This window comes from Lynx rufus, unplaced genomic scaffold, assembly GCF_022079265.1.
Source record: "Lynx rufus isolate CCGP_SWC_20201006 ecotype Redwood Valley unplaced genomic scaffold, mLynRuf1.p SCAF_2, whole genome shotgun sequence".
Classification (NCBI taxonomy): Eukaryota; Metazoa; Chordata; class Mammalia; order Carnivora; family Felidae; genus Lynx; species Lynx rufus.
This window is the reverse complement of record NW_025814834.1, coordinates 21,752,956-21,777,819: the sequence shown is the minus strand read 5'-3', so window position 1 is coordinate 21,777,819 and position 24,864 is coordinate 21,752,956. Positions and strand designations below refer to the sequence as shown.

The following is a 24,864-nucleotide window of genomic DNA, read 5'->3' as shown; positions in this document are numbered from 1 at the left end:
CTGCATCCAATCAGTGTAGCATATACATTCAATTCCTTCGCCCCGGGCCTCAATCCACCCTCTCTTTCTTAATCATTGGCAAATCGCTGGCTTTTCCCACGAAACATCCATATTTAACCAGAGTGACTGGTGGCAGCATGCAACACCGTCCATGTCTCAAACACAGAAGTTTTCAAAATTCACCCGTTTGCTGTGTCAGTGTAGTAGGGGCACTCTCTCCGCCATTAATGAGAGTGATAACGCTGATGTCATAGTCAATGCCCGGCTCCAGCCCTGTCACTGTGTAGTATCCTACTGAGGAGTCCACAAAATCTTCAAAAATAGGGATACCTTCTCCTGCCGCAACTACTGTGATGCGGTACCCAATAATGGTGGAAGAGTTTAGCGGGGTCCACCTCAGGCCGATGCTTGAATCGGTTATATCAACAAAGCTTAGGTCAGTGAGTTGGGGCACCTCTATTGAGTTACAAAGCAAAGAGGGGCAAAAGGAAAATAGAGGCAAAAAAGAGGAAAAAATAAAGCAGTGTACATCAGGTTACCAGTGGTAATAATTGATGGAATGTTAAAGCAATGATGGTAATATGCAATCTTTTCCAAATTTTCTGAAAAGACATCCTAATCATCATGAATAGTTTGCTTTCCTGGGAGAATAAGACAGGTTACAATATTCTTTGGGATTTTCTTGCATTTTAGAAATGTCTCTAAATAGTAGAGTTTGAACGTCTCAGATTCCTAAAAATTATAGGCCTATTTAGGATGTCAAAACCATTCTTAGAACCTAGACATGATATCTGTAGTAAGTATTAACAATGTTGTTGTTTTTTTTTTTTAAATCCAAACTGTTTTAGTAGGAAAATAGAGCTCGCATGAAGAAGCTTAAAAAAAAACATCGGTGGGTTTTTCTTTCTTTTCCCATACAAAAACTCATGACAACATTATGGCCATAATGCTGATGCAGTATCATTGTATGGTGTGAAATGTGCCATTCAAAAGCACATTCAGGTGGAAGACAGACTTGAGTCCAATACTACTGCCAATATTTTGTTTAATTCATAATCAAAGTTATTTAATTAGCATTAGTAAAAGCATTCTACCAAACAGGGCAAAGGAGAACACCGCCTGTCCAGTGCTTTCATTCGGTCACAATCCAATTTGGGGCAAATAAAAAACCTATCCCTAGATAGGTCTTTTCAGTGTTGTCTTTCAATCCACCAGAAAGAACACCCGAAGGTATGGCCTTTCTTTTTTTCTTCAGTTTTATGAAGGAAGGATTTGAAACTGCAAGACGAAGAATTGGACGTGTCAACCAAGTGCTAAGCCAATGCTCACATGTGGAGATAGGTACGATTGTACAGACAGCTGTTGAAAATGGATATGGACTGTAAAATCAGGGACAGATGTACCGATGGGATGCATTTACCATATTACTTTTAGCCTGTCAGTACAGAGGACAGACACATGACACTGTTTTAGTAATATTTCCACGTGAGCTGACAGTACAGAGTGAAGGCCATGGTTGCCACTCCATTACATACCCATCGCAACAAACAGCATCCCAGTGAAGCACAGAAAGTAAAGCGGTGTTAACAGCAAGCATTTGTCCAAATAGTTGCTTTGACTTCATGGTTTGGGAGAGTATGGTTGGGAGGTCAGAATTAAATGCCAAATGTATCTGACACACTCAACCATCTGGGGATTAAGATATCAATCCCCACTCTCATCGAATCTGCCACTCTTAGGATAACTGCTTATTGTTCCATTACCTGGGATGATGGTATCAGAGATAGGGGCACTTTCCTTGTCATCTTTGACGGTGTAAACACTGACATTGTACTCCAAGCCAGGACTCAGGTTTTCAAAAGTGCAGGAACTCTGATCTGCATGGACCACTTCTTCCAAAGAATATCCCTGTTGGCCATTCGTAGGGGTGGTGGTAATTCTATAGCCAGTAATGTCTAGAGAGGACAGAAAGGAGGAAGTTACTGCACAGAGCATTTGTGACCCAGGCTGAATCAAAGTAGACCCCAATGATGGACCCACAGAAGGGAATGGGGAAAGGACCCAGCATTTATTGAGGACTCTCCTGTTATTCAGTGCTACAACAACCCTTTGAGGCAGGTATTAACATCCTCGGTTTAAAGAAAATCTTGGAATGGGGGAGTGATTACCATAGGCTTGTCTGACTCCTAATCCAGGTTCCTTTTACCACTATACCCTGCTTTGCCTTAACAGATCATCTTCAGGACAGGTGAGGAATCCTCCATTTTACCTGCTTAGTCTGGAATGGTTCTCAACCCTAAGCATATTCCCCAATATGGGCTCTCCTAATTTACAAGGTCTGAACCTATGGGATTTACAGGAAGGGAATAAGGAAAGGAGACAAAGTGAAAAACAAAAGTGGCTATACTTATATTGTATACAAAAAAATGCTCACTGTGGAAGATGTAAGGAATCATAGAAACTGGGCAGTAAGAGTGTTGAGGGGGAAGAGAGAGACATTCAAATTAAAACAGTGATAATTAGAGATCCACAGGGACCAGACTAAATGAGAAAATATGTTTAAGTTAAACTTACTAAAGGGTGAGGGACAGGCTGGACACGAAAATGGTGTCTAGACAAGAAAGTCCAACTGGATGGAAATAAAGGTTTAGGTCATTACATTTGCTAGTGACCATCCAGACAGGCAGCCTAGACCATCCACGAAGACTAAATGTTAATGATCTGGTTTCAAACAAGCATACGACTTGCCAGCTTAAAGTTTCAAACTGGAGGTCATTTCTGTCTTTCATCACCTTCAGAGTTTTGTGGTGCCTCTCATGACAAAATATTTGTAAAACTTCATTGAATAGTATACTTAGAATCTCTAACAACAGACAAAAGGAAATTTCTGCAGTATGATTTCAGCTTTTTTTTTTTTTTTTCTGGCAATTTTGAGCGCCACTGAGCAAAAGGTACCATCCAGAATGGTTTCTGTCAGCCCTCATGATTCCCTACAGCTTGATAAGGGTCTGCCTTGTTCAATTTCCTGTTATCTAAAGACACATGCAGTGAAACACTCTACCTGTCACTCTGTGATGTACGCTCACGTACTATATTTTTTATGGAAAGCTGGGTACTTATAATGTTGACCCTTTCTCTCAAAGTTTCCAACACCTTTGTCCTGTGACAGTACCACACAGACTTGCCCTTGATACATCCCAGGCTTACCTGGAGTGGTGCTCCTCTCCCAGGACACTGTAAGCACACCGGTGTCAGGGTTTGCCTCCAGGTGCAGGTTTGTGGGTGGAGACAATGCTATGCAGAAAAAAGTTTAAGTTACAAGTTAAAGCTAACACCAAGCACTTGACCTGTGGAATGTTTCTTGCTGCCCTTTGCTTCTCTCCCTCCTTTCCTTTCCCTTCCCTCCCCTCCCCTTCCCTTCCTTTTTTCCTCTTTCTTTTTTCTCTCTCCTCTGTCTCCCCCTCCCTCCTTCCATCCCTTCTTTTTAAGAATCAGTAAAAACATAGAAGCTATACTATGAAACCATGGTGGGCAGCAATTCTCTGAGACCATTTTTTTTACAATTAACAATTTTGAAATACTATTGACATTCTTTCTGTCTTTCCAGTTCATAAATATTTTTGACATTGGAAAGAACAGTTCTGATGCCATGGAATATATGACAAGAGTTGAACTTGCCGCTCCAAATTTAGAAATAGCTAATAAGATAAGGAGACATGGGCTCTTCCTCTTACACCGTCATCAGAAGCAAAAAGTGATACTGATATCAGTTATTTTTACAAACTGGAACAGTTTTAAAAGCTAAAAGAAAAGAGGCAAAGGACTCCTCTTACGTGTCACAACTTTCTTTACAATCGGTGTATCTCTCTCCTGCCCATCTCTCAGGACCGAGATGGTGTAAATGTATTCCACGCCTGGAGTCAGGCCAGACACGACGATGCTTCCTGACTCTGAAGTCACTTCTCGTGGTGCTTCCCCTCCCTGGCTTGGTCGTACACCCAGCTAGAAGAAGGAAAGCAAAATAAACACCAAGGGCAAATATTTCCAGAGCTAGGTTACTGCCAAGAGGTTTTGGTCATGCTTTGTATAATGTGAGCTTCTATGCACACTGCATGCTGTGCTTTTATTAGGGAATGAGTCGGCGCCTGCCTTTCGCTCTATTAGATTCTTCAACTGGAAGCTCCCTGGACTAGGGGCGCAAGGTGGGACAGGTATCTTCCCAAACTGCATTACATTGGCTTGTAATGGATGTCTCTGGAGAACTGTCATTACATAAGGTTTTGCTTGATAAATAATCTCCTGATATAAACCAGAAGTACACAGGGGCTTGGGGCAACATGGCAGTTCATTTCTATTTTCTTTTTTTTTTATTATTATTTATTTATTTATTTATTTATTGAGAGAGAGAGAGAGAGAGAGAGAGACAGAGTGCAAGCGAGGAAGGGGCAGAGAGAGAGGGAGACACAGAATCTGAAACAGGCTCCAGGCTCTGAGTTGTCGGCACAGAGCCTGACACGTGGCTCGAACATACAGCCGGTGAGATCATGGCGTGAGCCGAAGTCAGATGCTTAACTGACTGAACCACCCAGGTGCCCCTCTATTTTCTTTTTTTGCTGGAAGAAACCCTCTAGCACTCTTTTTAATGAGTTATGAACATTCAATGTAAAGGTTAGTAGAGCCTTTAACATTTTGTACTTCAGAAACATTTCTTTTGAAGAAGTATGTTCATAGCTTAAACTGCAGGACAATATATTACAAAAGAAGAATTAAAATAAATGTGCCCATAATTTTCAATTTTTTAATATTTTATTTCAAAACCTAGGCAATACCGTATCATCAAACGGTGTTCTACTCTAGAGACGTCCTTTGTAGGTTACAAGGCTTCTGAAAGTCAGAATGACACGATTAAGGAGAATTTGAAAGGTAATCTTCAAAAACCGTATCTCTATATTTAAGTAGCATAATCATCAATATGGCTATTTGCATATTTCAAAAAAGAAGTGACCTTTGGTGTATTTTTTTAAACAAGCTGTCAATGGGATTTAGTCTTGATTTCCAATTATAATAAATATTTCTCTCCCTATACTCTAAATGCCAAAGAAAGGAATTCTTTTAAACATATTCATTTGTATTCATCACTTTCCTAATATCATTACTTTAAAGAACATGAATCCAGATATCTACAGGGAAGACCTTAATCTTAACTTCTATTAAGAAATTCACCCAAGGGGCTTTGAACAAGTTGAGATGAAATGATTGGATGAAAATGTGATTTTTAAGTGACTCTGACTTTAATTGGTCTCTCTAAATGGGTTTTTGTGAACTTGTTGACACCCATTTAGAACAACACAACAAATGGCGTTTCCTTATATATTTTAAAATGCAGTCCCCTGGGGGAAAGGATGGAGAAAATCAGATAACAACAACAGTTCCATACTAATGTTTTATCCTTTTGCGAAGCACTTCCACAGCCTCAGTCCATCCTTCCAGAAATCCAGTGAGGCCACAGTAATGTTATACCTGGACAATGCGGTCAGAGAGGCACAGACAGAAGCAGCGAATAAAACCCAGGTCTCCTGACTCCCAAACATCCTGTTTCTACCACATTCAGAAACATAAGGCCACTTCAGGGCTGTCTCACAAGAGGTTAGGGATATCTGCAATTTACCTTAAAACCAATCCTTGGAGCAGGTGTCCATGTGATCACAATGGTGGTCTCAGTGACCTCTGTGTTGTAAGGTGGAACAGAGCCGGGAGGCTGCCCTGTGAAATAGAATCAATGCATGTGTTCAATGTGCTGGAATCACAGACTATTGCACAGAATGCATGTAGCAATTTTTTTGTTTTGTTTTTGTTTTTTCAGAGAAAGAGAGAGCAAGAGTGGGGAGAGGGGCAGAGAGAGAGAGAGAACCTCAAGCAGGCTCCACACCCAGCACAGACCCCAACGCAGGTTCAATCCCACAACCCTGGGATCGTGACCCAAACCGAATTTGAGTCATCTGCTCAACCGACTGAGCCACCCAAGCACCCCAGTAACAAGTACTTTTATGGAGAACCTCTGTTTACTCAGCTAGTGGATCCTGAATGTAACACCCTCACTGGGTGAGAATTTGGAGTAGGTCAGCGCTTCTCAGTCTTTTCTGTGCCACACAAGTTGTCTGACACCTGGCTAAAATGCAGGTTCTGACTCAGTAGGACCAACATGGGGCTAGAAGTTTGCATTTCTGGAATGCTGATGCTGAGTCCATGCATCATACTTGAGTGACAAAGAGCTAAGTGACAAAGAAGACACTTTCAAGTCCTTGCAGTCTATGATTTGTGTCTTTTCATCAAGTTTGGGATTTGAGTTTTAGGACAATTAATTTCCCTGGAGAATCCCATTTGAAATATGAAACTGACCACAAATTGATTATCATTCTGCTTTTTAAATCATTAATTTGAGAACAATAGTTAAATTACAGATGAGATCTGAAAATAGCTTTAAGTTGAATTATTCCATAATTATGGTCAATTATTTTTGGTTGCAATAAGAAATGACACATGAAAGTTAAATAAAATCTGCCACTATAGACACACTTAAAAATTCTAAAGGTTCCTTAAATATGTGATTACCCATTTAGGATAATCAGACTGAAAAAATTTAGTACTCTGCCACTGAAATTAAGAATTATAACAAAAGTTAATTTTGCATCTCCTAACATCCTAACCTCACTGTTATTTCTCTTAATAAAAATATTACTGTAAAAAGAAAAAAACAGAAAAGAGGAGTGCCTGGGTGGCTCAGTTGGTTAAGCGACTGACTCTTGATTTCGGCTCTGGTTATGATCTCATTGTTTGTGAGATCAAGCCCTGGACTGGGCACTGCACTGAGTGTGGAGCCTGCTTGGAATTCTCTCTCTCCCTCTCTCTCTGCCCCTCCCCCCCTCACATGCACACTCTCTCTTTCTCTCTCCCAAAATAAATAAACATTAAACAAATTTAAAAACAAGAAGAGAAAGGATGAAAGAGTGTGTGTACACAAACTTAAGACAGACATTTTCGGGGTACCAGGGTGGCTCAGTTGGTTAAGCGTTTGACTCTTGGTTTTGGCTCAGGTCATGATCTCACGACCTGAGTCATGAGATCAACTCATGAGTTCGATGAGTTCACAACTTCATGAGTTCACAAGTTCGAACCCCACATTGAGCTCTGTGCCAACAGCACAGAGCCTGCTTGGGATTCTCTCTCTTGCTCTCTCTCTGCCCCTCCCCACCTCGCACTGTCTCTGTCTGTAAATAAATAAATAAATAAATAAACTTAAAAAAAAAAAAGATAGACATTTTCAACAGTCCTATGAATCTTACTACAGATTTAGAATCTCTAAAATATAATCGGCTGAACAACTAAACCTTGTAATAAGGAAATGAGCATTTTAATAACTGGCTGCTATGGGAAAGGTGAGGTCTCAAAAGCCAAGACATTTGAACAGGGCAAGTGTCAAATTCAAGGGTTTCAAGTGTGTTGCCAGCTCAGATCACGTGTTTGGTGTCTTCATAATTCCTTCTTTTTTATGTACCAACCAAATTCTGTGCCCACTGGGGGAAACAACTATTAAATGCATTTATGCTAAATTGTGAATGGCTGGTGAGACAGTTATCCCCCAGAGGCACACACATGGAAATTAAAAGTCTCAAGACCCCACTCACTACTCAGCTCCAGTCATTCATCTTCCCTGTGATCACATGGGAATTCAGGCACCATTGCAATTCTTCCTCCCCCCCCCCCTCCCCAGTCTGGACTTTAATGTGTGATTTTAAAAACTGTTTTGAAAATACTGTGGGGGGGAAAAATAAAATATGTGTGTGGGCTACTTTGTAATTACTTACTCTAATGGACAAATTGAAGTTCTACTGGTTTAGTGAGCTGTTTCCTAACTATGTTATTATTTCAAGGGTGTTTTGGGGGGAACCAGGATGGGTAATCCATGGTGCCTTCCCAGAGTCTCTGAAATCATACACCACTTGGCTGCTGCTGACTTTGACAAAATGCCGTGGCCAGCCGAGTGACCATGTTAATGGCCACCAAAAAAAAAAAAAAATTCAGAAAGCAAGCAGCTTCTTGTACTGAACATCTGTGAAAGCCACAACTTTTTCACAAATTACATTCTTTTCAACTGTCTTGGGCTTCAAGACTGGGTGTTTTCTACTGATTGAGCCAGCCAGCTAGAATCTTCCTAAGTTTAAGATGATGCTCTCTGCCTGGGAAGACCATTACAGGAAAGTCTCCAAACCACAAACCCACAAACTGATGTCAAACAAAGGATGTGACTGTAGTATGAATTATGGGTTCTGGCAGGTCATACATGAAGAATAGTCTAGCTGTTAAAGAAATAAAATTTGCCCTATTTATAAAGGAATAAGCTGTATTTTCCCCAGAAACAGCCCCCCACCCCCCACCTTCACATTTGCTTTTAAGAATTTGGCACAAGTTGTAAAATCCAGAAAAGTTCTTCCCTGAATTAAGCTTGGTAAGACAGTAAAAAGCTACAGAAACTTACAGCAATTTCAAAAATATGCAAGCCCTACTGATGTTTATAGCCTCAGAGAGTTCTCCAAGTTCAAATGAAGTTGTGGAACTCCCTACTTAAGTAGGTTTACTTAAATTGAAGCTTGGTTGAACTGTTTTCGTTCTCATTCTTCCCTCAATCATCTATTCAGTGAATATTTTTTGAAAGTGTGCTGTGTGCAAGGCACTATGTTAACCTTTATCTAATAAAATTAGTTTTGACTATCAGTACTTCCCTTAACTCAAATATAATTTTATTTTATATAAATATACTGTGCAGAGAATAAAAATAACATGTCCAATATATCAAAGTCTCCAAATAGTCTACACTGACCCGCCATACTCTACTTAATTACTGTTAGTACCAGTGAAAATGGTTTTTCTTTCGTGGGCACTCAGTCCAACAAAAGAAACTACACAAAATATGTATCATGTTAAGGAGTGAAAAAGTAAAAATGATAATTTGTAAAATCATATGTGGTCAGAAAAAGGCTAAATCTACTGAAATCTCCATTCTAATTCATGAAGGGCATCTGTAAGAAATAGATATTTACAAGAAATATAAAATACTGGTTTCGTATTAATGGATTCTAGAGTATCTTAGTAACATGTAACATAAAATAGCAAAATTTAAAGGTTAACTTACAAATAAAAAGACTTCACTTGCTTACAATTAGTAGTTACTTAAGAAAAAGACTCCACTAACAAAAATCATACACCAAATTTAAATGGAATTAAATTTTTGGTAAATTATGAATTCCTACAGGAAAATGAATTTTCTTTGGGAAGTAAATTCCATAGTTATTTACAACTAAACTTATATTCACTTTTTGAATGCTCATTAACGTCTGTATTTTTAAAAGCTTTTAGAAAAATGTAAACTAGTTGATAGTTGTAATATATGTCAAAAAGTGTTACGTGCTTCTGTAACTGAAAAGGTCGATTTAAAAATAACCAATAAAGCTAGAAATTAGGGGTCTTGTAATTCTTTGTAATATAAATGAGAATGTTTTTAATAGAAATCAGTTTATGAATATAGGTCTTTATTGTGATGTAGATACATGGGAGATTTAAGGCCACTTCCTATAAAAGGTTGAATACAAAAGGATAGATGTGACCAAAAATTGTCAGTATTTTCTTTCTTATTAAGAACTCTTGAAGTGGAACTTCAAGAGTAATTTAAGAAAGATAAAAGGAAAAAAAAAAGTTACTCTGTTCCTCAGAAATACTTTGATCTGCTGCAGTCTCATAAAGAAATAATTTCCTGGGGCACCTGGGTGGCTCAGCTGGTTAAGCATCGACTCAGCTCAGGTCATGGTCTCATGGCTCATGAGTTTGAGCCCCACATTGGGCTCTGTGCTGACAGCTCAGAGCCTGGAGCCTGCTTTGGATTCTGTGTCTCCCTCTCTCTCTGCCCCTCCCCTGCTCGTGCTCTGTCTCTGTCTCTCAAAAATAAGTAAACATTACAAAAATTAAAAAAAAAAAAAGAAAAATCATTTCCTTATCTTCTTGGTCTGTTGGTTTCCATAGTTGGTAAATGTTTTTATTCTACATTTACTGCTATCATTCAACACCCAGAGTATTAGGATGTAGACATAGGTGCTGTTTCCTTGCCTTAACTAGGATTTGGTAAATTCATTTAATACAATAGCATTCAATTTTCAAATAACTAGGTGCTTTAAACTGTGTTACTCAAAGTGGTCCCAGAGGAAAGAAGAAGCTTGGCAACATTTGTAGTTTAACATGCTGCTACCTTCATCAAGAAAATCTTGCTTCGAAAAATAATCAACTGAACTGAATGGTGTGTTTCATGATTTATATTATGGCACAAGCTCCTTATTGTCCAATAAGAAACAATTCATGGTTCAAATAGCTGGTCCATGACCACATTTTGAGTAGCACTGGTTTAAATCTTCCTTTTTTTTTTTTTAAGTTTATTTATTTGTTTTGAGAGAGAGAGAGAGAGAGAGAAAGAGCAGAGCAGGGGAGGGGCAGAGAGGGAAAGAGAGGGAGAGAGAATCCCAAGCAGACTCCTCACTGTCAGTGCAGAGTCCGATGTGGGGCTCAAACCCACGAATTGTGAGATCATGACCTGAGCAGAAACCAAGAGTTAGAAGCTCAACCGACTGAACCACCCAGGCGCCCCTTATACTAAGGTTTTTTAAGTTAACTTTTTAAAAGTGGGATGAAGAACAGAGAATGCAAATAAAGGTAAAAGAACCTATGACATCACTAAGAAAAGAGGGTAAACTTTGGCTTACGGGTGGTAAAGACGCCAGTGGCTTTGGGGCTCTGTTGGTTGCCTTTGACAGCCATGAGGGTTGCAGTATACTCAGAGGCAGGCTGCAGATTCCTCAGCGGGTACTGGGAGGCAGAGGGCCCTATGTTGTACTGCTTGGGCTGGCCTCCCCGGGTCAGGGCCACGGTCAGTCGGTACCCGGCTATGCGGGCCCGAGGTGGAGTCCAGGTCACGATGACAGTGGAGTCAGTTTCGTTGGTAAATCGGAGGTTAGTGGGAGCATCCAATTCTAGAAAGAAAAGATGAAACACATCAAGAAATATTTGAACCTTGGTAATGATCATACTGAAACTTAAAAGCCCAGCTGAATTTTCTAAAGATTTCTCAAGGTTGAAACTAAGCAAAAGTCAAAACCTTGGAAATGTTGAGCCATTAAGAAATGGAGTGCTACACAGAACTTTGCAAAACTGTGTCAGTCATGAGAAATTGCTGCTTTTTTTTTTCTTTTTTTGCTTGACTTTGATCCTGAGGAAGGTCTAATTTTCCATCCTGACTTTCCCATCACCCTCTGAAATTGTACTAACATTATAGAGATAGCATTAAAAATACAAAAACGAAAACACTTGTGAAGGCTACAATTAGACTCTGCTCTGAGCCAAACAGGTTAAGAAATGAGAGACAAGCCCACTAAAATGAGGGCAAGACATAACCTCTACAAGGAACAGAAACAGTATTCTCTGCATTTATTGAATGACTAGTCCTTTGCTAGAGAAATAAAAGTAATTTTCCCATGATTCCTATCAGGTAATAATTATAACATATACATCAGAATCATGGTAAGACACTGGTGAGTGTGCACTATCAGAAAGAATCACACACATCGTGGGTTTCTTTGAGTATGATTACTAGCGGTTTCCCTGCAGTAATTTAAAACGCTTTTCAGATGAAGGGAATGCTTAGGAGATAGTCAAGGATAATCACTGAAAGAACGGGACATAGAGCCAAAATGCCATTACGTCTTTGTAGATCTAGCTGCATCACTTCCTAGCTCTGGAACTTTACAAATTGCAGAAATTTTTATGAGCTTCAATTCCCTCATGAATCCAATGAGGATAATAAGACCTTCCTCATTAGATCCAAAAGAGTATTAAATATAAGGACAACGCTTGTAAAGAACTGAGCAGAGGACCTGGCACTTAATAAGCAATGTTTCAAGCAATCACTATTCGTAAGTAATTCTCTCATAGAAGGGTTAAGAGCATACATTTCAAGTTTGACAGAGACAAATGTAGTTATAAAAAATATACTCAGGTTTGCAATCCATGTGTCTGTTAGCAAAGAAAATTAGGTTCTCTGAAGTTGTCCTCTCTCAGTGCCATTACGTGGGTGCATGAATTTGGGGCACGGGTTACCATTTAGCATGATGGAGCGGGTCTCAGTTTTGCTTTCAGGTGTGATGGGCTTTACGTCCACTCTGCATTTCCTTATCCACTGGGTATTTCCCTATTTCTAACCATAAACCTAGGAGTAAATGGTTTGCTGCACATGCACCACAGATCGGGAATGAGGGTGGAGGATTCGGGGTGGAGATGGAGGAGAGCAGAACATACTGGTCGTCTGTTCTGCCGTCAGAGGCTTGCTCTCCCTCCCTTGGTTCACAGCGAAGACTTTGAAGTGATAGGTGACCCCAGGGGACAATCCGGTGACCTCCGCAAAGGTGTTCCTGCTAATGGGCAGCCTCTGTCCGTGCTCCCCAGGCAAGTTGACGGGGATCACGTCCACGCGGTAACCCGTCACGGGGCTCTCAGGGGGTGTCCACATGATGGTGATCTTGACGTCAGTCACTTCCACAAACTGCAGGTCCTTGGGTGGGGGAACTTTATCTAACAGACAAGAGCCAACTGGTCAGTCACAATTCCTACTGAAGACTATTGTTTTTTGTTTTTTTTTAAAAGCCAATTTCCTAGATGTATATAAGGAAATTCACAGGGGTTCTCATTCCAAACTAATGCCAAGTTTTGTCTCTTAACTAGAAAATATGAATTTTTTCTTATATTTTCATGGTTCTGACATACTGCTTACATAGAACATTTGAAGTTTTTATCTAAAATATGTAGGTAAACCAAAGAGTTTCCAACATATTAAGTGTCCTATCAAGTAGTTTAAAATAAACATGCAAAAAATACAGTACAATACAATGCAATACAATAATACAATAATAAAATAAAATAAACCCTTATTGTGACAACAGAAAAAAATGTGGTTTGTATTTTACTGAACCATTTTATAGTATTTCAAAGGAATAGAGAAAGTGAGCCTTAAGTTTCTAGAGAAAAATGTGAAGACGCTAAGGTGTCAGTTTTTATTCGGGAAGGCCAATAGCCAGCTTTGATAAGTCAGTTAATAGTGTGGACATTTCAGTCATATTTCTTAAGTTTAGGGATAAACTAATCTATAAGATCACTTGCATGGAGGAAATGTTGACAGAGACGAAGCAACCTTCCCACAGAAACAACTATTCTTTCGTCTAACATTTCTGGTCCTCCCTAGCAGGCTAAGGAAATGAACACAGTCCAAGGATAGTTTTATTTCTCCAACAAAAGAGCGGTTAGTCGTGTTTCCTCGTTAAGCCCTAAGAGATACAATGCCATAAGAAGTGACTTTAAGTTACCTGAACGCGGGACACCAGTGGTTTCTTGCTGGATGAAAACAGGAGTACTTTCTTGATTTTCTTCCACGGCGTAGATCGTGATGTTATACTGAACTCCAGGTTGCAAGTCACTGAGGGTGACGGAGTTGGCGGTTTCAGGAAGGTTAAGTTCTGTGCTACTACCTTCTACTGATGGCGAGTACACTATTCTGTATCCTGCAGATTCAAGGGGGAAACGTTAGCCACACTGTTTTATGAAACAGAGGTTTCGTAAGTCGTAAATCTCTTATCAGAAAAACCCTTAGCATCTTGCTTGATTAGTTAAGAACCAGTGATGTTGCCACTTCTTTTAAGGACTATTCAGTACAAAGGTAAAATAAGAGCAGCCGTGCAAACCTTTTTAAATAATAAATATCATCCTTGAAGACCTAATATCCTTAATAAATGTCTATTAGAGATGCCACGAGGTGAAAATACTCATGTTAAAATGATTTCTTCTCTTTGAGCTCCGAGCACTGAAAGCAATTAGTGAACTACCTTGAGCGCAGATTGTCTAGCACTGTCTCTTTCGGAAACTTTAGAGGCAGCTGAGTCACTTAATGAGCTAAGAAGGCAACTGAGCTACCTCTTTAAGAATAAGTCTTAGAATGAGGTTTTCAGAAAAATTAACCCTCTTCGGCCTCAGAAATGCCTGGTTAAATAAGTCCATGAGCTGGCTTTAGAAATTGTGTGTGTTGGGGAGCCTGGGTGGCTCAGTCGGTTGAGCATCCAACTTCAGCCTGGGTCATGATCTCGCAGCTGACAAGTTCGAGCCCCGCGTCGGGCTCTGTGCTGACAGCTTAGAGCCTAGAGCCTGCTTCAGATTCTGTGCCTTCCTCTCTCTCTGCCTCTCCCCCACTCATGCTCTGTCTCTCTCTGTCTCAAAAATAAAGATAAACATTAAAAAAAATTTAAGAAATTGTGTGTGTGTTTGTGTGTGTGTGTGTGTGTGTGTGTGTGTCTGTGTGTATGGGGGTCAATAAAATGGATATGATGGGAAATGATCTGTAAGAAAATTGAGCTGTAAGGCTTGATGATAATCACATTGTGAATTACTATTACACACACACACACACGTACCCCTCTACCCTAGACTAGTAATTATGCAGAAGATTTACGTGACCTCCCTGTCCACAGGTTAGAATTGGCCACCTCGCCACCTACGCCATCAAGACTAACATGGCAGCCAGGGAGAGGAGGCCAAGCTCACCTGTGATGGGTGCCTGGGGTCTGCTCCAGCGAACAACAATCGAGGTGTCATCGACTCGGTCCACGGCAGGGTCAGGAGGCGCATCGGGCGCTAACAACAAAAAGAAAAGGGCAAATGAGGAAAACAGTCAGGAAATATCACTCTAGGCCTGTTCTACAGACAAACAATTCTTCTCACAGCATGTAGTACACATGTACCTGTTGTCTGTGAAGTAGACAGGATCAGACTCTGCTCTCCTTCTTCAGATATCTGATAGACATTTACAATGTATTTTCGTCCAGGAAGCAGGTCAGGGATGCTCACAGAAGTGGCCGTGCTTGGAAGATCTTTAAAGTAAAAAAAGGAAAGGTTACCAATCAGAGCAAACCAATCCCTCAAATCACTCCACAACCTATAAAGGGGATATTTTTAAAACTGTACATTCATAAGGGAAGGGGAAAGTCTAAAAGGAAATGTACTAATGGGTAATCGATAATTATCAATACATTATGAGATTTTTCTTTTGTTTACCATTTTTTTTCTGAATTTTTTCTCTGAAGATATAAAATTTTTGTAATCCACCCCCAAATTTATAAAAACAGCTCTCTGTAGTTAAAAGTCAGGGTAGCGGTTATGGTCAGGGGACGAGGGGGTGTGGGGTAGGAGGGATGATCTTTTTTTTTTAAGTTTATTTATTTTGAGAGAGGGGGAGAGAGAGAAAGAGAGCATGAGTGGGGGTGGGGCAGAGAGAGGAGAAGAGGGAGAGAATTGAGAGCAGGCTCTGCTAACAGCACAGAACCCAACTCAGGGCTTGATCCCACGAACTGTGAGACCATGACCTGAGCTGAAATCAACAGTCAGAAGCTTAACCAACTGAGCCACCCAGATGCCCCTGAGTGTTCTTTTTCTTAATCTGGGTGCTGCTCACATGGATGTCCTCACTTTATAAAAATTCATCAAGCTGTATGCCTATGATATATTATACTACAATAAAGTTTTTAAAAAGCCCCTAACCATGAGAATTTGAAAAGCATGAGTACACCCCCAAAGGCTAATATTTTCTGCTGTGGTCCTCATACTGGCAATCACTTCCCTGGAGAAAACACTATGGTTGTACAGACTTGTGCCCAGGCAAACGGGTAAGGCAGCTCACACTGGGACCAGGAAAATGTGAGCATGGCTCAGGAAAAATCCAAGCTCAGTTCTAGAAAGGGTCAGCTGTTCTCCTTCCTCACATTGGAAGTTTCTTCGGTCTGAGCTGTCAAGTAGTTCCAAAACTCAATGAACACCTTCTTGGAGGTCCCCCAACCCACATACACATAGAGTCACCATCAGCCACTCAAAAGCTGTCATGGCAACACATTTAGCTTACCAAGGTACTGTGGTTCATCTCCCTCCTCACTTAGCTCGTATTCCACACGGAATCCTGACACGGTGTCTGATGCCGAGACCCATGAGACCACAAAGCTGCTGGCCGTGATTTCGGTCACAGATTCAGAAGTGGCCACAACGGGAGAAAGGGGTGTCGTCTCTCCTGTCACAGTGTTGCCTAGACAGCCACGGGAAGGGGAGAGGGAGCCTTCAGCCATCAAGAAAATGTCCTACTGTCATCTACAGAACACCGTTTTTTAAAAACAGTATTGGGGCCATCCATGGAAGAATAGGACCTGAGAAGCAAACCACTCCCTGAGGACAGCGCAGCTCTGAGGAACACAGGCGTGGGCATGAGGATGGCTCGGGTACGTACTAGTCACTGCTGTGCTCGTGCTGGTGGTGGTGAAGTCAAAGCGTGTCACCTCTCTGTGGCCGTAGTGCTGAACACTGATGAGCTGTCCCTCATATACCACACCTGGGGTCAGGCCTTTGATGGTGTAGGAATTCAAGTGGCCAGGAATGGTGGCTTCCTTCCAACCGCGTGGGGAATTTTTCTAAAGATTTAAAAGAAAAAAATCACATAAGTATTCACAAGGATGAACATTCAGAGATGATCATGCGTAATCTTCAAAGAACGAGGGACCTGTGCAGCTCCATTGTGGAGGAAAATCGTGGAAAACTGAAATCAGAATAGGGACCTGTAGCAGAGTTTAATGTCAATAATAATTATTAGTATGGCTAATATTTACTGATAGCTTATTGTGTACCACACCCTGTGCTTTTACTTGCATTCTCTCATTCAGTCTTCATCTCTCCCTTCTCCAACTTCATGGTATAAATGCCCTCAGTTTACGGGTGAAGAAACAGTTATATGGCATGCCCAAGGTCACACAGTCACAGGCACGGGGCACCTTCCTTTTTGCCAGACGAATTTATTTCATATTAGCAAGAAAATACGATGAGCCTAAGTTTTGCCTCTCCCATTTTTTAAATGTCTATGATGCACACAGATATATTCTTTTCTTGGGTGGGAAACGGCCAGATATTCTACTTCTCACTTAGTAGGATACAAATTTCTTGCCTTGCAGAAATAGTCAAAGATATAATATTACTTTGTGACTCAGTTCCTGCAACCATCACATATAAGGTTCAGCTGGTCTGGCTGTATGACTCATTCTTGGATATGATTTACCCCATCAAAAGCGGTTAGCCAACTTTGGGCAAGACTGCAGAAGAATGTGATTTCGGTTTATTTAATCTTTGCTTCCAGTTTACATTTCACATCCGTCCAGCTTCATTAATATGTCATGGATCACAAAACTCATTGCAGTAAAATGTGTGGAAAAGAAACACACTTACTTCAAATAAGATGAGATCCTTTTAAGTGTAAATATTCTAAGCTAAGTCAAAATACATTTTTAATGCCCAGTGACTTTTTAAAATTATCCAATCAACCAGTTCCTCAATAATTCAAATACTCAAGTGTCCATTTATATACATATATATATTTAATTTTTAATGTTAATTTATTTTTGAGAGAGAGACAGAGTGTGAGTGGGGGAGGGGCAGAAAGAGAGGGAGACACAGAATCCGAATCTGCGCTGTCAGCACAGAGCTGGATGCAGGGTTCGAACTCACTAACTGTGAGATCATGACCTGAGCCGAAGTCGGACGCTTAACCGACTGAGTCACTCAGGCACCCCCATTTATATTTTTGAAATAAATGAAATGGATCATAGTATATTTTAAATTTAAATTTTAACTCAAGTACGTTGAAAAAAATCTCAAATTAGTCATTACGATTAGATCAGATTTCATGATAGCTGTTTTATTCAATTCTAGAAGGTTAGGCATCAGAAGAAAGTATTCAAAAATACACTCTTGGATAATATCCATTGAGGAAAAACCTGAAAATTCTTCATCGTTAAAAATCTTAAAGAAATTAATCACTGCTGCTTCTTTGAAGATTTTCCAATTCAATGTACATCTTATTACTTCCCTATAAATGTCCCTTATTACAGTGATCTCACGCAATACTTCAGAATTAGTTTTAAAGTAAATAAAACTGGGAGTGAGATGTAAAGATGAGAGACAAGAAGGTATTGGAGGGGAAAATATAGTAATCCCACTGGCTAACATCACTAAATGCAAAGTTCTGGAAATGGCTGCTCTGGACACTATGACAAGAATACTGAGTATGCTACAAAAAAGAATGCTTTTGGGGCACCTGTGTGGCTCAGTTGGTTAAGCATCTCTTTGTTTCAGCTCAGGTCATGATCTCATGGTTGATGAGTTCAAGCCCCATGTCCGGCTCTGTGCTGACAGCTCAGAGCCTGGAGCCTGCTTTGGATTTTGTGTCTCCCTCTCTCTGCCTCTGCCCTGTTCATGCTCGCTCGCTCTCTCTCTCTCTCTCTCTCTGTCTCAAAAATAAACATTTAAAAAAATTTTTAAAAAAAGAATGATTTCACAGCTTGAATTTTTCCCAAAGAGTTTAAATACAATTGCCTGAGTTGGTCCAGCATTTTGTTTTATTTTGTTTTTAATTGCTAGGATTTAACAGCTGTGACTAAAAGTGGACATTTTTTTTCCTGGGTTTAAAAGAGTGTTTCTTAAGTTATGAGTCATGAATTTTGGAGATCTAACAGGCAGGTTTGAAGGGTAAGAAATCCTAAAATTTACTAGATCAACATCTTCCTCAGTATGATTTCTTCAATTTCTAGATGCTTCTCATTAAAAACTCAGAAGGTTCACTTTTTAAACAAGCCAACTATCACCCCTCATTTTCTTCCCTGGAATCATCTCTTTTCCCCCTCTACCTAAATAACTTCAGAGAAACAAAAGTAACATTTTAAGAAGTGATCCCTTAAAAAGTGAACCTCTATAGCTAAATATTAATTTTTTTCAAATCATGGAAATGATGCCAATAACTGTCTTCCTCTGACAGAGGTGCAAAATATACGAAGCCTTTAGATTCCCTTCCCATATCGGGGAAGGGTTGTTTCAGACATTATCATCTCTAATTCCTTGTTAAGAAGATCTTTCTAAATAACAAATCTTTCTAAATCCTTCTAAATACCAAAAAAGCTAAATCTATATATCAAATCACAGATAGTTCATCAGATCAGTTGGCTCGAAAGCTGGAAAACAAGTATTTAGAATGTGTTTGTTTCAGAACACTCAATGTCCCGTTTGTGGGTGGGATACTCACAGGTTTCCATCTGAGAATGTACTTGGAAATGTGAGATGGCTCTGGTGCATTCCACTGGATGGGGTGAGAATTGGGCTGACTGGGGGTCTCAGTGATGATGACTTGGACAGGACCAGTTGTGCCTGAAAATGAGAATGTGAGATTTGGTGATCTTGGGTATTCACTTGCTTCAACTTAAAGTTAGTGCACGTGGATGGACATCATTAAAAGATAGTTTTGCTTATCAGTAAGGGTGAATATAGTTAAAAAAATTCTGGGATTACTTTTTTACATATTGTCCTTGGAAATCAATGCAATAAAATCCTTTTTAGTCAATAAGTCATTTTCGTTCACATGAGAAATGCAAATAGAACTTGTTTATAGCAAATAAAATAAAATTTGAAAAATGCCTTAGTTTTATTTTGTCTCCATTTTCAAAATAAGAATTGAGAAAATTGCCAAACTACCCTAACCCAAATAAAGTAACAAAGAACCCAAACTCCCATTTATTTATCATACTAAGCTTCTTTAAAACAAATTCTCATCTGTGAAGCTTTTCATCTAGAATGAATCCACCCACTAAGAAGGAAACAACATTCTAAAGTTTTCATTTTATTTTTACTTAGTAAGTATACTCTAAAATTATATCACTGATGGGCCACGTTATTAAGAGATCAAAGTTTTTTTTTTGAAAAGCAATTATCAGCTGAAATGACAGGTTGAAGTATATACTAAATTCAGTATTTCCACATCTCAGTATGTATGATTGTTTCCTACAAAATTTAAAGTATGGTTTTTTAAAGAGAAAACAATATAAGGAAAATGGAATTAATTTCTTAATAGTGTAGACTCCACTTAGGATAATAATGAATTACCTAGAAAATTTATGCTTGCTGAGCAAAACACATCTTTTCCCTAAACACTGTCTTTTTCAGGATGTCAATGTTCAACTTTTTTGAAATGAAAACAAAGTTTCTTGTCATAACCTTTCCAAGAATTTCTAACTGCCACTCTATCAAAGACAGCAAAATTTTGCAAGTTTAGTAAAGTATTTCACCAGATTGTTAACAGATTTAGGTTTTCTGAAAGCTCTTAGGAAAAAAAAATATTGATTTTCAAACCTAATTATCTTTGCTGTCAAATTCTCTTTGAAAACAAAGTTTTCTGTAGGAGAACAAATATATAACTTGCATCTCTGTGTAGACTTAAAAGTTTTACAATAATATGCTCACTTCCACACTGAGAATAATTCAAAGTGGTTGAAAACTAACAAGTTAAGATTCTTTGAATCTTAATTTCATTTAATGCACCTATTTCTAAGCCACATAAATATCAAAATCCATGTACAGAATTCTTAGTTTTCTATAATTCCATGTCACTCTTTGAATTACTCCTTCTGTTCATGAAGCTCCTCAAAAATACAAATAAATTTTTAAAGACAAATGGTGAAGCAAAATGTTAGAGATGTGACTTCTGTGAACATCGGTAAATACAGGAATATCAGGTCCTTAAATTATTTACAATAATTGGCATAAGGTTGTTCAAATATCAGTCCTTTAAGGAATTCCTACTATAATTTCCTTTGGCAGTCATGATTTTGAGGGAGGAAAAGGTTTATGATGCCATAGGTTTATGATGCCATAGAATGTACAACACCAAGAGTGATCCTTCATGTAAACCAAAGACCTGGGGTGAAAATGGTGTCTTGATGCAGGTTTATTGATTGTAACAAATGCACTGCTTGGGTCGGAATGTTTGTAATAGGGGAGGCTGGGCATGTGTGGGGCAGGAGCTGTACGGGAAGCTCTGTATCTTCCTTTCAATTTTGCTGTGAACCTAAAACTGCTCGAAAAAAAAATTAGCTTTTAATTAAAAGAAAAAGTGTATGATGGTTGAATGTCTATTAAGTTTTAGAAAGACAATACAAATGACAATTACTGTCCACCTTTAACCCTAATCCTGTTCCTGGGTCCACAAGGTAATAAACGAGAGGGGAGGGAAACAAAAAAGGTGACTCACTCGTTTTTACCTCAGTGATGGAGCAAAACTACAGAAGTTTTTTCTCTTTCTAAACTTTCAAGCACTGGTTTGAAATTGTAGGTTTTAAATTTTAGGCTTGTACCATAGACCACTGAACATCAGTGTGGATTTCATGCATTTAGTGTATTTTTTATCAGAAAGTAAAGAGCCCGTGTCCATCATTTGTAAGGCCAACTAAATTCTGGTTACCACGAGACTTGAATCTACATATGATTTGAAGACAGGACATCTGAAAATTCTGACATCATTTACATTGGTTAGATTTGGTAAAACTAAAATTAACCTAACTGGTATATACTAGCAATTACCAGTAAAAACCTTACTCCCTCTCTTATTCAATCTGGTCAGGCTAACCATAAAATAGTTAAGTAAAGATATGACACAATGCGTATGCTTTTAAAATCAGTTTAAAATAAGGCCGAAATGAATCATTTCCAGGAACGATGACCCTGGGGAAGTTAAATATTTATGAGTTTGTGACTCAGTCCTTTTTTCTCTATTTTGTTTGCTGAGATCTGTGCTTCCCTGGCTGTTTATTGACAAACCAAATGCCTCTTATCTTCTCTGAGTTTGAACAACTCCACCAAATCCTCTGTAGACGGGAGCAAACAGGGCAAGGCTCAGAGACAGTCTACTGGTCATCTGTGGTTCCTTTATTCTCCCCAACCTCATGAAGCCCCGCGCGCTAGGCATGAACCACTGAGCAAACCAGGCATGGAGATAAGCACCCAACCACGTACTGAGGGCAAACACCAATCCCCTCTCCAAATCTCCTTCTCTGTGTTCCCTGAGCATTCTTCTTACCCTTTTTAAAAAATAGGAACAAAGTCAACAAGTAAACTCCAAAGCAGAAGGCTTCCTTCCCATGTAGATTTCACCCCTGTCCGGTTCACCTAAATGCTTCCAGCGAGCAGTTTTGTGAATAGGCTCATTGTAAAAGGGTGAGAAAATTTTTTTTCTCTAAATCATTGAGGGCGATTTTCAACGTTTTATTTTTTTATTTTTGGGACAGAGAGAGACAGAGCATGAACGGGGGAGGGGCAGAGAGAGAGGGAGACACAGAATCGGAAACAGGCTCCAGGCTCTGAGCCATCAGCCCAGAGCCCGACGCGGGGCTCAAACTCACGGACCGCAAGATCGTGACCTGGCTGAAGTCGGACGCTTAACCGACTGCGCCACCCAGGCGCCCTGAGGGCGATTTTCAACAAGTTGCCACAACAATAACAACCATAAACATAGAAACTCAGGAGCATTTCTTTAGAAGGCTCTACCCTTTAGTTGCCTCATTAAAGGAAAAAAATATATATATATAATTTCTGAACTTAAGGTTCTTCTGCAATCAGATATTTTAAACGTTATTAAATAAAAAATATATTTTAAGTGATTCCTACACCTAAATTCACCATGAATACAATTTAAGAGCCAGGTCAATTTGTGCTGTGAGCTTGTTTAAGCAAAGTCACCTTGAACGCCCCTGGCAGTGACTGAGGAATGGGGAGAGCAGTGTTTCTTCCAAGTTTGTTGGAAGGGTGTATCTGGGCAGTTAGTGTTTAGGATCAGAGATTGTTAGGTTGTTTGTGCTAGAAGGAACTTTAAAGGCAATCAACTTTAATATCCCCATTTTACAGATGAGAAACTAGTGAGTGAAGTTTGACATGGAACTCTTTCACAGCCTACAGCCAGGACCCATGTCTTGGCAAACTCTACCTTTGGCCAAATTGTTCCATATCCTGTTGTCTGTGATAGTGAATATGTGTAATAAGAGATACTAATCTCTTATGACATTATGGAAGGATTTAGTTTACTTAATCTTTTTCTGTTTGTTTATTTTTGAGAGAGAGAGAGAGAGAGAGAGAGAATGGGAGACAGGGCACAAGCAGGGAAGGGGCAGAGAGAGAGGGGGACAGAAGATACCAAGAAGACTCCTCACTGATAGCAAAGAGTCTGACATGGGCCTCAAACTCACAAATCATGAGATCATGACTGGAGCCAAAGGCAGACACTTAACTGACTGAGCTACCCAGGTGTCCCTAGTTCACTTAATCTTAATTTCTGTCATAGGCAGAATCTGACGCTCTCCCAACTTCTTTTTGTTTCTGAATGTGGCCCATGTTTCAGGTCTAAGGGTAACAGAGGCCTAGGAGGCTTTGCAGCTTAGTAGTTGCTCAAATAACTGGTGCCTAAAAATTTGAGCTTCATAATTCACTGTGTCTTATTATAATCACTCAGTGAAAATTAAATTTAAAAAATGTTTTTTTTGTCTAAAATGAATTAATCACACCTCCAGCTAGGCATTATGTCCTGTGACCTAAAAAAAAAACAAACAAACAAAAAAAAACGAACCCAGCAATAAACATTTGAGAATATTTGAACTGCGTAGGCAGAAAATTGACCAAATTACTCAACTGTTGACCCAGGGTACTTTGTTCTAGACTCCAACTGATCAAACAAATGAAAATTTTGACACAAAGAAGCCCCAGATGAAATGGTGAGCGAACACACATACCCTATATTGTATTTCACATAATCTCTCTAGGCAACCTTTCTGTTAAGAGCCATAACATACAACCCCACACATTACCTCCAGTATAGTTCACGGTATGGTTTCTATTTCCACGTGGGGATGTGAGATGAAATTAGCCAGAGTGTTTTAACCTAATGGAACGCTCTACAGTGTTCAGAAACAAATTTACACACAGGCACATTTTCACAGCTGAGCACACCTTTAACTTGATGGAGGAGAAAGGAAAATTATTTTAGTCAAAAATCTGATTATTAGAGACAAGAGAAAAAGATAGAAAATAGAGAGGAGGCCAATGCAGGCATCAGAGTATTAAAAACACTGATGCTGCTCTGTTTTGGAAACTCCGTTAAAGACTCTCAGTTTGCATTAAGAAAGGTACTTACCTGGATAGGTCTGCAAAGGTTGGCAATGCCACTCCCCAATGCCACGGCCATAGCAGTAGCACTGGTACCTGACACCATGCACGTACTTCTCCCAGGAGTCTCCAATTTGATAAAATGTTCGGGTTTCTGAATCCTGGCATTGGTCTAAAATATAAACAAGTAGAAGAAGCAGCATTGAAGACATGGAGGTACAAATTTAATTTCAGTGTGCTAGACCATATTTTTTTTTTTAATTTTTTAAGGTTTATTTATTTTTGAGAGACAGAGAGAGACAGATCATGAGCAGAGGACATGCAGAGAGAGAGAGGGAGACACAGAATCCAAAGCAGGCTCTAGGCTCTGAGCTGTTAGCACAGAGCCCGATGCGGGGCTCGAACCCACGAACTGTGAGATCATGACCTGAGCCAAAGTTGGATTCTTAACCGACTGAGTCACCCAGGCGCTCCTATATTCTTTAAAAAACATTTTTTAATGCTTATTTTTCTTTGAGAGAGAGAGAGAGAGACAGAGTGTGAGTAGGGGAGGGGCAGAAAGAGAGGGAGACACAGAATCTGAAGTAGGCTCCAGGCCCTGAGCTGTCATGTCAGCACAGAGCCTGATGCAAGGCTCAAACCCACAAACTATAAGATCATGACCTGAGCTAAAGTAGGATGCTCAACCAACTGAGCCCAGACACCTCCCCCTCCTTTTTTGTA

The 24,864-nt window shown here is 39.6% G+C and overlaps 1 protein-coding gene across 6 annotated transcripts in view; it reads right to left on the bottom strand.

The window, feature by feature from the left end:
• FN1 (fibronectin 1) overlaps positions 1–24,864 on the bottom strand; it is a 69,619-nt gene that overhangs the window by 28,828 nt on the left and 15,927 nt on the right. For all 6 annotated transcript variants that reach the window (XM_047084293.1, XM_047084295.1, XM_047084298.1 and 3 more), the window contains exons 12-24: positions 24,170–24,313; positions 19,244–19,365; positions 16,409–16,589; positions 16,034–16,210; positions 14,880–15,008; positions 14,683–14,772; positions 13,455–13,649; positions 12,394–12,666; positions 10,806–11,072; positions 5,669–5,763; positions 3,834–4,002; positions 3,208–3,294; positions 1,764–1,955 (exon numbers count right to left, since the gene is read on the bottom strand). In XM_047084293.1, coding sequence (XP_046940249.1) covers positions 1,764–1,955; positions 3,208–3,294; positions 3,834–4,002; positions 5,669–5,763; positions 10,806–11,072; positions 12,394–12,666; positions 13,455–13,649; positions 14,683–14,772; positions 14,880–15,008; positions 16,034–16,210; positions 16,409–16,589; positions 19,244–19,365; positions 24,170–24,313 — 2,121 coding nt within the window. The remainder of the gene's footprint in view (positions 1–1,763; positions 1,956–3,207; positions 3,295–3,833; positions 4,003–5,668; positions 5,764–10,805; positions 11,073–12,393; positions 12,667–13,454; positions 13,650–14,682; positions 14,773–14,879; positions 15,009–16,033; positions 16,211–16,408; positions 16,590–19,243; positions 19,366–24,169; positions 24,314–24,864) is intronic.